At 41.4% G+C, this 12817-nt stretch overlaps 1 protein-coding gene across 5 annotated transcripts in view; it reads left to right on the forward strand.

Annotated features, from left to right (window-relative positions):
* Positions 1 to 12817, forward strand: part of EPN3 (epsin 3) — a 53836-nt gene that overhangs the window by 7813 nt on the left and 33206 nt on the right. For all 5 annotated transcript variants that reach the window (XM_083353923.1, XM_083353926.1, XM_083353927.1 and 2 more), the window contains exon 2: positions 10232 to 10951. In XM_083353923.1, coding sequence (XP_083210049.1) covers positions 10366 to 10951 — 586 coding nt within the window. In that variant the 5' untranslated portion in view covers positions 10232 to 10365. The remainder of the gene's footprint in view (positions 1 to 10231; positions 10952 to 12817) is intronic.

Consider the following 12817-nt stretch of genomic DNA (forward strand, 5'->3'; position numbering starts at 1 on the left):
CCCCGGTTTTCCCCCACCCCTTCTTCGTTTGCCTGTGGCTTTTTCTGGCTCTGGGACCAGATCGGGATCGCGGCAAGATTATGTAACGCCGGCTGTTCCGGCTGGTGGGGCTGGGCTGCCTGCCGCCTCGTCGCATGCGCGCACATGGGGGGGCAGAGTGATGAGTGCCAGCCGAGGGTCCCGAAGCACGTGGCAGCCCGTGAGCAGGACCACCCGCTAGTGCTCCTGACTCGTAGGGACGCCTGGAGTCGACCCCAAGTTTCCCCTCGGTGCCGCAGCTGGGGAAGGTCCCTCTTTCAGAGGTGCCATCAGAGATGCCACCAAGGTAGGAGTCCTCGGGGAAGAAGCCCGGAGCCCCCTCTGGAAGAATGAACGCATCTATTGCAGCAGGACTGGTTGGCTGGCTCGCTGGCTTGCTTGCATTATGAAACCATTGAAGTGGCTTTCTCTGGCAATGTGTTTTGTGTTTTGGGTCAGCTCTACTCCTGTGGAAAGTCTGAATTGTTCTAATTCTACCAGTTTCAATATTTCACCTTAATTTTTTTTAAAGTCCCTCCAGTCCCTTCCAATCAACTGAAGGTTATTAAGAGTTAAGATGCCAGTCTAGCGGCTTCTTCAAAGGATGAGGAAGTCAAGGGTGAGGAAGTCCAGGTTTCTCGCCTTGCCTTCTCAGAGAAGTGGTGGGGACAAACCAAATAAAAAAAAGAGGAAAAGTTCTTGAAACGGGAATCTCCCTGGAGAAATTTTGTTCTCGGAAACCCTGAATTTCTTGGAGTTTTAAAGACAACTGCTTGAACCCAGTGATGTAAGCCTTCCTTTCATGCTTGTCTCCAGTGCTGGAGGATTTATACTCTGCTAGAAATTGCTTCCGCCACCTCCACATGGCCATTCGCTTCCATTCGTTTACTACCACATCTGAGCAAAAGAAATGGCTTCTTTCCATCCTTAGTTTTTTACAAGGCTGTCAATGCTTTGATGCCCAAGTAAAAGAGAAGCCCTTTACTCTGAGGAACATACAGCTTATCATACTTTTCCCTCTATGGAGAGACAACCAAGGAAGGAAGAAGGGAGAGCAGCAAAGTTGCAAAATAGCCCATTTCGCCTCTTCTGTATGTCCTTTCCTATCCATATTTTCTTCCCATTGGTATCCTTTCCCTGGATTTATCCAGTTCTGAAGTTAGGACTATTCTTTTTTTCTCTGATGTGTGACTGTTAAAAAAAGAAAAGAAAAAAGCTGGAGCCGTGTGAGAGGGATGCCTTCTCTGGTTTGTTGCAGCTGAGAAAACCTGGCATCAGGATACAGGAGAGTTTGTCCTGCCATTCCCTATTGACTGGGCGGCAGGCTCTTCTTCTGGAATGTGTCACAAACATAAGGAATTCTTGGCAGTCTGGAATTGATTGCTGCTTATCCTCTTCACTGCCTCCTGTTCCCTTTCTGCTGGCTCTTTTATTCAAGGTCACTGCAGTAATTTCATATGTGGCTGCCTGGTGCTGCTGCCTTATCTACCACACCATTTCTTTCTCTCTCTCTCTCTGTGATCTGGGAATATTGTGTTCAATAAAACCTGCTGTTTTTAAGCACCCTTGGCAATACTCCATAGGCAAAGACATTCTCTCTTTTCTACCTCTTGTTTCTAGAGCTTAAAATGAAAAGTTACAAGGCGCATGCTGGCCTTCAAAGCAACGAGTTCTTCGATGGAAATGTTATTCTCCCACCCTCCTAAATCTTGGATTTATACAAGTTAAAATTACGAGACCATTCTCAGGGCAACACTGCCCATGTTCCAGTGGTCTGCTTTGGTCCATGCCAGTCCAAAACCGTCCTTGCAACTGGGCTGGTACTGCATTAACTCCTGCCACCCAGTATTTGCCAGATTTTTTTTTTCCTATTGTGAATGAAGCTTCCTGGAAGGTTTCTAAAGTGGATGTGTACTCAACACTCCTTGTGCTTGGCACTCCTCAAAAGGATGAAACCAAATATTGCCTAGAAAGAAAAATTCTGACCCCACTCCTGAAGTTCCAGTGATTATATTTCAAAAGAACTAATAGAGTATTTGCTTTGGGAGGAAGAGGAGGTAGACTTTTATCATAGCCTTCTATAAACTCAGGTGTGAATTCTGATCTCTAGAGTTAGCTGTTTACCTTCTTGGGTGGGATGCTGGTTTAGCTCAGGGATCCCCAACACTGGATCAGTACTGGATACTGGATCAGTATCGGGCCATAGCATGCCAGCAACTGGTCCACACAAACAAGTAAAGCCCCATCTGCGAGATGCAGGGAGCACACAAAATCACGCACCCTCTGGTCCTGGGAAAAACCTCTCTCCATGGAACCGGTCCCTGGTGCCCAAAAGGTTGGGGACCTCTGGCTTAGCTCATTAAGAGCTGGCGTACCTGGCAGCCTACCTCTTTTAATTTGCTTTTTTCCAGGAGCCACCAATATTGCACATGAATCCAACTTGCAACTTAGTTGCTTCTGTAGTCTCTGCCTTTTTTAGTTGCTCCTCCGTGATTGGCCCTTCAGGTTCAAACTTCAAGACTTCACTCCCCTTTCTTCATTTATTTCCCAGCGTGCTTATGGCCAAGGCCTCATTTGGCCTCCAGCTTGTTCTTCAACCCTTTGCCAACATTTTGGGGTATTTTCTGCCATGGTTGCAGGGAAGGAAGCACACATTTCACATGCAGATTTCTGTAGGTTGGGATAGGCAACCTATCACCTTCCAGATGTGCAATTTCCAAAATGCCTCCACCATTGGCCAGGATGGCTTGAAATTCCCTTGAAGGCCAGCAATATCCCTGCTGTTTCGGTAGCAAAATCCTTGACACTCATCATTTTTAAAAGTATAAAAGGTGATGAAAGACATTCCTGAAAATCTGCTGGACCAGAGGGACAAATGATTTGACCTGATCATTGTCTTTCTAACACAGTATATAAATCAGTCTCTTCCCCACACAATTTTATATAGTATTTGATCCCTGTATTTATTTCCTCCTCTTTGTACCTTTCTTTATTTGCCTGCCTTGCATTTCTCTGTAAGGAGCACACCCAAAACCTTGCCATTTTTTTTTCTTTTTTTGGATTAGCAGACACTAACTGTGACACTAACTATTAGCAAACAGTACTTTAGCTATCATACAAATACTCAATGCTTCTCAGTCCCAGAGTTCTGTGTTCCATAGGGATGCAGTCACACAACATCTTAGAAACTGTGACAACTTGCTGATGGCTCTCGAACATTTGAGTCATCATGGCTGCTTTCTGTGGCCTGTCATTAATTTTGCAGCTAATGCAAGTATGTTAGCATTTGCTCCGATTTCCCCATTCTCCAATGATTCTATAGCATATTAAGCATATTAAGCTCCAATTCCAGTCAAGTTAGTTGCATCATTTTATTCCTTTCCTATGCAAATATGTGGTTCTTGTTATTTTTTACCTCTTCTGGTGGTGTGTACCAATTCTGTACAATGCTGTGCTTGGCTTCGGTCATTTTTCCTGGCACCACTGTGTTCTAAAAACAGTAAGTGGGTTGAATTGTGTACAGAAATCAATATAGGGAAATGACTTTTAAAAGAAACTCTACAAGCCATGTTTTTCCAGATTCTGCATCCCTGACTCACGGTCATTTCCTCTGGGTGGAGAAGGATATCTTGTGTCTCACCTTGAGTTAGGATGAAGGAATATACCCAGGTTGGCGGTTTTGCAAAAGTTGGAGTTGTCCTAGAGAAAAATGGATATGATTCATTTTTGTCCTGCTTTTGGGGTCATACATACTTCTCCGGTGCTTGTTTCACTACTACAAAACTATGAAACATTTCAGTCATGGAGAAAATAAAGTTATGTACGAGGAGGTTTAATTCTGAATAATTTAAGAAAGCAAAGTATGAAAGCAAGGAGGTAAAACTACTGAATTGCAATGAATTTCCTGTAAAAGCAATAGCAATACCGCTTCACAGTGCTTTACAGCCCTAAGCAGTTTACAGATCAGCATATTGCTCCCAACAATTTAAGATTCAAGGTGCTGGTGATAACCTATAAAGCCCTAAATGGCATGGGCCCGGATTATTTACGGGAGTACCTTTTGCCGGCGTTAACTTACCATTGTCCTGTGCACTCCCACAGAGAGGGCCTCCTCAGAGTGCCGTCGGTCAGGGAATGTCGACTGGCGGCCCCCAGGGGGAGAGCATTCTCTGTGGGTGCGTTTGCCCTCTGGAATCAGCTCCCTGTTGAGCTCCGGATGGCTCCCAACCTTCGCTCTTTTCGCCGCGACCTGAAGACTTGGCTATTTGAACTTGCCGGCCTGGACTGAGGGACTGGGATTTTAGATTTTAAATTTTAAATTTTAGAACGTGTTTTATTTTTTAGGGCTACTTGGTTTAATTTATTTTAATTTTTGTATATTATGTGTTGTATATAGTGTTTTAATTGCCCTGTACACCGCCCCGAGTCCTTCGGGAGAGGGGCGGTATATAAATCCAAATAATAATAAATAATAAATAATTAAATTTGGCTCCTCATTTTACCGACATCAGAAGGATGGAAGGCTGAGCCAACCTTGAGCTGGTGGGAATCAAACAGCCAAACTGCTGGCAGTCGGCAGTCAGCAGAAGTAGCCTGCAATACTGCATTCTAACCACTGTGCCACCACGGCTTTATAAGCTTCTCTAAGGGGTTACATAAGAGATACACATAATTAAGATTTCAGATGGAAGCCTGGATACAGAATTGGAAGATCTTTTGTCCATAGTTTCACTATGGGCTAAAGAAATTCAGAGGAAAATGTTACTTAACATTTGAATGAAAAAAAGATTCAAACACAAATTCCTATCTTTCTGATTAAATTTATTGTGATTATTAATGTTATTTATTTTAAACATTTACATTTCATAACAAACTCCTGCTTTATTCTTTTGAACTCTGTTTTATCGTCTTTTTTCTTTGGGATTTATGATTGTTATAAATTGTCTATTAACATGCAGCGGTACAGGAATATATTCATAAAGGCAAAACAAGTGCTATTTTAAAGCAGTGGTTCTCAGCCTTTTCTATTTGTAGTTTATGTGTTTATATTTCATATTTCTAAACAGCTCATCTCCTTCAAAGAGGGGTCCTGGGCAGTGTACAACATAATATAACTGATAAAAATATATATAAAAATTAACATTAAAATTAAGTTCCACCACAATGAAAACAAAAAGCTCATTTCCCCCCCAAGAAAGACATATATAAGCATTATACTATTAAAGCTTCAGTGATTTATCCTATGTCCCAGTTAGATTATTTTGGAACCCCATCTGGATTCCAAGAAAACATTTAAAATTCTTCGGATCCACCTTGGCCTGAAGATTGAAAGATAAGACTGATAATGTATGCTGATTAGTGTATATTCAAAGTGACAATAAAGTTGTTATTCTATATTATTCTATTCTAAGGCTGGCACATTGATTGTAAGGGACGTTTCTTCCCATTATTAATCTTTTCATCAGTTTCTGGAAAATTTAAGGGTAGCTCCCTCAAAGGATCCCTCAAAGGGACTAGGTAGTCCTCGACTTATGATCACAATTGAGCTCAAAATTTCTGTTGCTAAGTGAAGCATTTGTTAAGTGAATTTTGGCCCATTTTACAATCTTTCTTGCCTCAATTGTTAAGTAAATCACTGCAGTTGTTAAAGTTAGTAACACGGTTTGGACACTGCAACCGTCATAAATATGAACCAGTTGCCAAGTGTCTGAATTTTGATCACGTGACCATGGGGATGCTGCAACGGTTGTAAATGTGAAAAATTGTCGTAAGTCACTTTTTCCAGTGCTGTTGTAACTTTGAAAGGTCACTAAATGAACTGCTGTAAGTCAAGGACTACCTATACTTTGGATTGATGGAACTGTAGATACTCAAATACTATATTGCATGTAGGGAGCAAAGCTCAGGGTTATTTCCCCTCACCCTCCAAGCAAGGCATATTTTCCATGTGCCCTACTATATAAATCGTCTGTGCAATTGGATGTGAGAATGACCCCAGAAATCTGACACTAAGTCACCACCCATATGAAGCAACTGAGTGGGAAGTCAACCCACATTCTTACTAGGATGGAATGGGCTAAATTTTGGGGCCAAGGGTCTGCTTTTATTTTTTGACTCCAAGGCTGCTAGGGCACGGCAGTGATAAGTAGAGTGTCAGTAGACAGTGTGAAACTGGAATTTTCAGTTTTTTCTGTGCAGGCCTTTTTGATTTGTTAAAAAATAAAATAGATCCATCACATTTACTGGGAGCTTAGTACGTCTATTTTGCTTTTTTTAAAAAAAAATCCAAGAGCCCCAGTACGTTTACTTAGCATCTTCAAGCAGCAACAATTGAATGGTTCTTCATATCCAATGTACTACCTATAACTTTGAAAAAAAAGGGACAAAGCTATCAATCCTTGCATAATGCATGTTTGTGCATATAAATCTATGTATCCTTGGCTGGGGATATGAAGAGTGCTCAGAAGCAGTACTTCTTTATTGGTGCTCTGATATTGTGAGATATATGACCTTGGTAAGCTTCATGAAACTACTGTTCTAGCAAAGTTTTGGAAATGAACATCAGTGCCATTCTTAATTGGACTGTGTGTATTAACTGATTTTATCTTATTGCTGGTACAGTATGTGAGGGTTTAACATGCTTTTGGTTATATTTTGCGTCATTTAGAGTTTTATTTTAGCAGGATTCAAATACACCGAAAAACACTTGAAATTTAGCAGCTGGGAAAACCTAAGCATAAATTTTTCAGTAAGGCTGAGTTATTGGCAGTGGTACAGAATCTCCTGTCACTTCCATTACAACAATGCTTGTATGAATTCATGACATTGTTAATTTCCATAAAATTCAATAGGTAGCATGTCCCAATGTATATGTGTTTGTATGTGTGTTTGTATGTGTGGAGCTGCACAGTTATCTCTATCTATTGAGTCATGTAGCTTGAAAGAAATGACAAATGGCGACTGAAGTTTTTATTTTAATGGATATTCAGAAGTCAGAGATACAGAGAAAGTAATCAAATTAGAGGAGAGCTAACTTGAAGACAAAAATCGGGAATATGATTGCTTTTACCCTATAGCAGACATGTCAAACACAAGGCCCGGGGGCCAGATCCGGCCCACAAAGTGGTTTCATGTGGCCCGCAAAGCCATCCTGGAAACAGTGAGGGAACGGCCCCCACTGCCTTGGCCCTGGCCCAGAGACCCTCCTTCTGTCAGAGACCCTCAGATCTGTCCCACTACTGCCCAGGCTCCCATAGGCACCCTTGATGCGAACGATGCCTGGGTGGCCACGCCCACCCAGTAGGCCATACACACTCTAGCCACGCCCAGCCAGTAGACCACGCCCACCCAGACCATACCCACCCGGCCCCCTGAGGGCAACCACAATGCTGATGCGGCCCTCAATGAAATTGAGATTGACACCCCTGCCCTATAGTATTTGGATGTAATTCTTATGTATTTTACTAGGTCAAGTAAAAATGTGCCAGGCTAGTAAGATATTTAATACAGCCTTCCATAGTTCATTGTCCTACAGCTGTTTTATGAAAGCTGAGAACTGTAGAATACATAGGGAAGTTTGACCTTGACCAGTGAGGAAAGGTTAAAAAAAACACCCTTTTCTCACTCATCTGTCTTCTTATTTTAAAAATGTTCATAGTAAATTTAGCCCTTTTATGAAAGATGATGCTGATTTTTAAGTAAATGTTTTAGCTGTCCTGTATTTTACAAAATTTTAAGAGTTTAAAATATTATCTTGCTTTTGTAAATTATAACTCATTTTTGTTTTACATTGAGGAAACTTGAATATGTTTTTGTTTTGTTCTTGGATACTGTAGATATGTAAAGTAAAACAAGTATCATGATATATGTACTCACAACATGTGTTCTATGTTGAATTATGCAGATGCCAAATGAATAGAATAAAATAGAATAGAATAGAACAGAACAGAACAGAACAGAATAGAATAGAACAGAGCTGGAAGGGACCTTGGAGGTCTTCTAGTCCAGGGCTTTTCAACTTTTTCACTCACTGTACCACTTTTAGGATATGGCAACATTGGCTACAATATTCCAGGTGTGGTCTTACTAGGACTTTGTAAAGCGGTACTTCGTGTGATCTTGATTCTATGCCTCTGTTTATACAACCCAGGATTGTATTAGCTTTTTTGGTTGCTGCTGTACACTGCTGGCTCATAGTCAAGTGATCGTCCACTAGGACTCCAAGGTCCCTCTCACAGTTACTGTTTTTAAGCCAGGTCTCACCCAATCTGTATCCATGCCTTTCGTTTTTCCTGCCTAAGTGTAGGACTTTGCTTTTCTCCACGTTGAAACTCATTTTGTTGGATAGGGCCCATTGTTCGACTTTGTCAAGATCTTTTTGGATCCTGAGTTTGTCTTCTGGAGGGTTGGCTATTCTTGACAGTTTGGTGTCATCTGCAAATTTGATGAGTTCCCCTTCAATTCCCTCGTCTAAGTCATTTATTGAAGATGTTGAAGAGTGCTGGGCCTAAAAAGGAACCTTGTGGTACCCCACTGCTTACTTCTCTCCATGTGGATGTAGTGCCATTGAGTACGGTTTGTCAGCCAGCTACAGATCCATCTGGTGGTGATGTTGTCTACTCTACCTTTTTCTAGCTTACCAATTAGTAGGTTGTGGTCTACTTTGTCAAATGCCTTACTGAAATCTAGGTCTACTATGTCCACTGCATTTCGCTGCATTCCACTGCTCTACTAGTTTGTTCACTTTATCAAAGAATGAGATAAGACTGGTTTGGTATGATTTGGTGTGATGTCTATTAACCACCTGTAAACCTGATTCCAAATTATTTGGGGTATCTTATCCACCTTACTCAGAAAAACCTAAAGTAGAAAAACATAACATGCTTTCATTCAGCTTTCACAATATGAAGAAAGAGCTTCAGATAAAGATTGGTATTCTTATTTGAAGCAGAAATGTGTTCAATCATTTCAGTGAGACCTTGATCATACTGTAAATGGCAGTGTTTATTCACAGCCTGCTCTTTGCACAGATGGATCCTTAGTCTGGCATGTAGATCTCTTTTGGTGGATAATATAATTATTCTTTCTGAGACTGCCTACTATGAAAGAAAGCTGTTATGTACAGTACAATGATGTGCCAATAAATGTATAACAACCAGTTCTGGTCCATTGCTGCCACTTCCCTATCTTGCTAGCCACCAAACAGCTGATCCATATGACTTGCAAAATTCCAAAAAAAAATATAACCATTGGCTTTCATGAACTAGTATGGGCTGGCTTCAGCGTATCACAGCTTATACAGTACTTGACCTTGTTGAGGTACACAGTCCAGGATTTCCTGATAATGTATTTCTGTAACATCAAGGACTTGCTATTTTCTTATCTTCTTTCAGAAAGATTTTTCCCACTATAGTTGCTCATGAAGTACACTTCTATGATAATAAGGCCCATCAGGCTGAAGGCCATGGTAACATAGTGGCTAAGGGGCTGAATTTGGGCTGGTGACATCTAGATTTGCATCCTCATTTACTCAATCTTGAAATTACTTGGATAACTGTGAACATTTCTTTTTCTCAGCCCAACATGTAGGACTGTTATGGGGAGGGAGGAGAGACCACCATGCGAGTTAAGATAAGGTCTTTGGGAAAAGATTGGGCGTTAAAAAAACCATAATCATGACATAATATATTACCAAAGCTAACATAGGCTGCCCATTTACTTTCTAATCATGCATTTTTGAAGGTTTTTACTGGGTGGAGGTAAAAGGTAGAACAAATGCAGAGGTTTAAAACATTCATTTCCTCTTTAAAACCTTTCAAATCTCTCCGTAATCGCAGCGCTTGGTCCCACCCATTTTTGGAGTACTGTATGACCCTCAAGATGACAAAAGTAAATTTACGTAGATGGCACTGCAATATGTCCACCATGCCATAATTGTACTCAGAAAAAAATTAGCATAGAAGTATTTCAGGAACCAAAGCAGTTTCTTATATAAATTCTACCCAAATACTCTAGCTGAATAACTCATGGTTGGCTTAGAACTATCTGGAATGGCTCTAGGTTTTGAAGAAGTAACATAAAATAGAAAAGGGTGAGGGATAGAAAGGAAGAAATGCAATTTTTCCCCCTGACTGGATAGAATAATACAACTGATCAGCTAAAATGGCTGAACTGAATCATAATTTTAATAGAGTTTCCATTATTTGTTTTCTAGCTCATTGTAGAAACTGAAGAATTAGCAGTTCTTAACCAATCACTCTGAAGCTTTGATTCTTCCCTGAGGCCTCTCAAGTTTTCTTCTTTGGATCATTTCTTTCTGCAAGGTGAGGTCTTTTTCCAGGTTCAGCCATGACGACCTCTGCCTTGCGTCGACAGGTGAAAAACATTGTGCACAATTATTCTGAGGCAGAAATCAAGGTGCGTGAGGCCACCTCCAATGATCCCTGGGGACCTCCCAGCTCTTTAATGTCTGAGATTGCTGACCTGACCTTCAACACAGTGGCTTTTGCAGAGGTCATGGGTATGATCTGGAGACGGCTGAATGACAGTGGCAAGAACTGGCGTCATGTCTACAAGGCCCTGACTCTTCTAGACTACCTCATTAAAACAGGCTCAGAGAAGGTGGCTCACCAGTGCCGTGAGAATCTGTACACCATTCAGACTTTAAAGGAGTTCCAGTACATAGACCGTGATGGCAAAGATCAAGGCATCAATGTTCGTGAAAAAGTGAAGCAAGTGATGAGCTTGCTGAAGGATGAAGACAGGCTGAAGCAGGAGAGAGCCTATGCCTTGAAAACCAAAGAGCGGATGTCCATTGAAGGTATGGGCATTAGCAGCAGCAACAGCAACAGCCACCAGCTTGCCTATGGACGACGGGCATCACAGTATGGCGATGACTACAGCAGATCGAGAGGTTCTCCATCCTCCTTTAATTGTGAGTACTACAATGGTATGTGGCTGTGCCTCCTTTTTTCTGGCAGATCAAGTCATCTTTGGCAAAAAAACAACCACCCCAAAACTTGAAAATGTATAATCTAATTTGTGAATGCTTTCACGGGGGCTGGTGATCCTGTAGTAAAGTTCATGGACGTCTTGACCAGCAGTTGCAATACACTGCAATGTAAAAACGAAAGCATATGGTTTTGGAAGCAATTGTTTGCAACACTGCCTGAAATGTTTCCAAATTTCTACCATTTATTGCAATGGACCTTGAGAAATGAAACCTGGCAAGTACCAAGTAATATTTGAGGGACACAGATTGCTGATAGTAGGAATGGGCACAGATTCAAAAGGCCCATAGATAGAAACTGTTCCAAGTATGTAGATTTCCTTTATTCCTTGACATTTCCCCCAGTGTCTTTTATGAACCCACAGCCAAACCTTCACTGTTTATGCTGCCATTAAGCAGTATTTTTATAGTCTTTACATTGCTTTTACAACCTTGATATAAAGTATAGTTTCATTCAGTTGAATGCAATTAAAGAATCCTAGATAAACCCTAATAAGTTGGATTCTCTGATCCTGTAGGAATTCTAAAAGTATGTTTAGCGGAACAAAGTTACATATATTTCCACTTGAAGCTCTCTGGATCACATAGAGAATATAAGATTGAATAGGGAAGCACCATGGTGTACAGCCCTATCATTTTGCATTTTTGAAAGCTTTCAGAAGGCCAAATCGTAAGAAGGGTACATGGCTATGTAGGTAGTATTTAACTAAGATTTCCAGCATCTTTTACCATCCTTTACCCCTCGTGTTAGCTGGGTTTGCTGAGAATTCTATATAGGGCAGAGATGACGAACCTTTTGGGCTTGGTGTGCCAAAAATTTAGAAAAGGCCTAACTTGACTGTGCTGGTGTGTCGCACCTTCTTGAACAAAAGAGAAGAATCTCCTACCCCGCACCCCCATCCCCCATCTAAACCACCCCGAGCAGCAGCACTTGGAGGCAGTGCTGATGCTGGGTCTGAAGTAAAGGCCTGGGCCATGACTTTAGTCCTTGTAACACCACTGCCACTCAAAAAGGCTGCCTCATGCCATTCCCCAAGATGCAATTGCCCCTTGCAGCCTTGCACTCCCCAGGATCTGCCATGCACTGCCTTCCTTCAGGCAGTGTTCTCTTTTTGTTCTCAGGCTCCTGCGGCCTACCTGAGGCTACTTTGAGTCTACTTTGAGTGATGCTCTTCTACAGGCTATTAAAAAGGTCCAAAGGCACAGCTCGTTCTTGCATCATTTTCAGAAGTTCCAGAGGCTGCCTGACTTCCAGAGGCTGTGGAAGCTGGGTGAGAGCACGCCCCATTCTTGGGCGACCTCCACAGCCTCTTTTGAGAATAGTTGCCAGGTGTCAGTGAACACTGGCATGCCACCCAAAATGTCATGGCATGTTATCTTTGACACATATCATAGATTTGCCATCACAGATCTAAGGAGTCACAGATTCCCCATGCCTAAAAGTGGAGATTAAGCAGGAGAGTTAGGGAAATGAAACTGAATTGGGTGGAAATTATATGTTCTGTCTTAAAAGGCACTTCTTACAAGATACTGAACTTAAAGAAAAAGAACTATTAAATTAATATCACAATGCTCATGGGTATCATATAAAGTCACATGAGTATTTTTTTCATATTCTTACTGGCAAATGCGGAACATATATACTCTTCAGAGCATATAAATTGCATGGATTTTGTCATCCTCTGTTCTATTATCTAAATTACCTGTCGATACCTGGAAAGAATTACTTTTTAAGAATGTATATTATGAAATGGATATTTTACCTGTGATAAATGTTCCAGTGGCCAGTAA

The sequence above is a fragment of the Vipera ursinii genome (assembly GCF_947247035.1).
Source record: "Vipera ursinii genome assembly, chromosome: 2".
NCBI classification, from domain to species: domain Eukaryota; kingdom Metazoa; phylum Chordata; class Lepidosauria; order Squamata; family Viperidae; genus Vipera; species Vipera ursinii.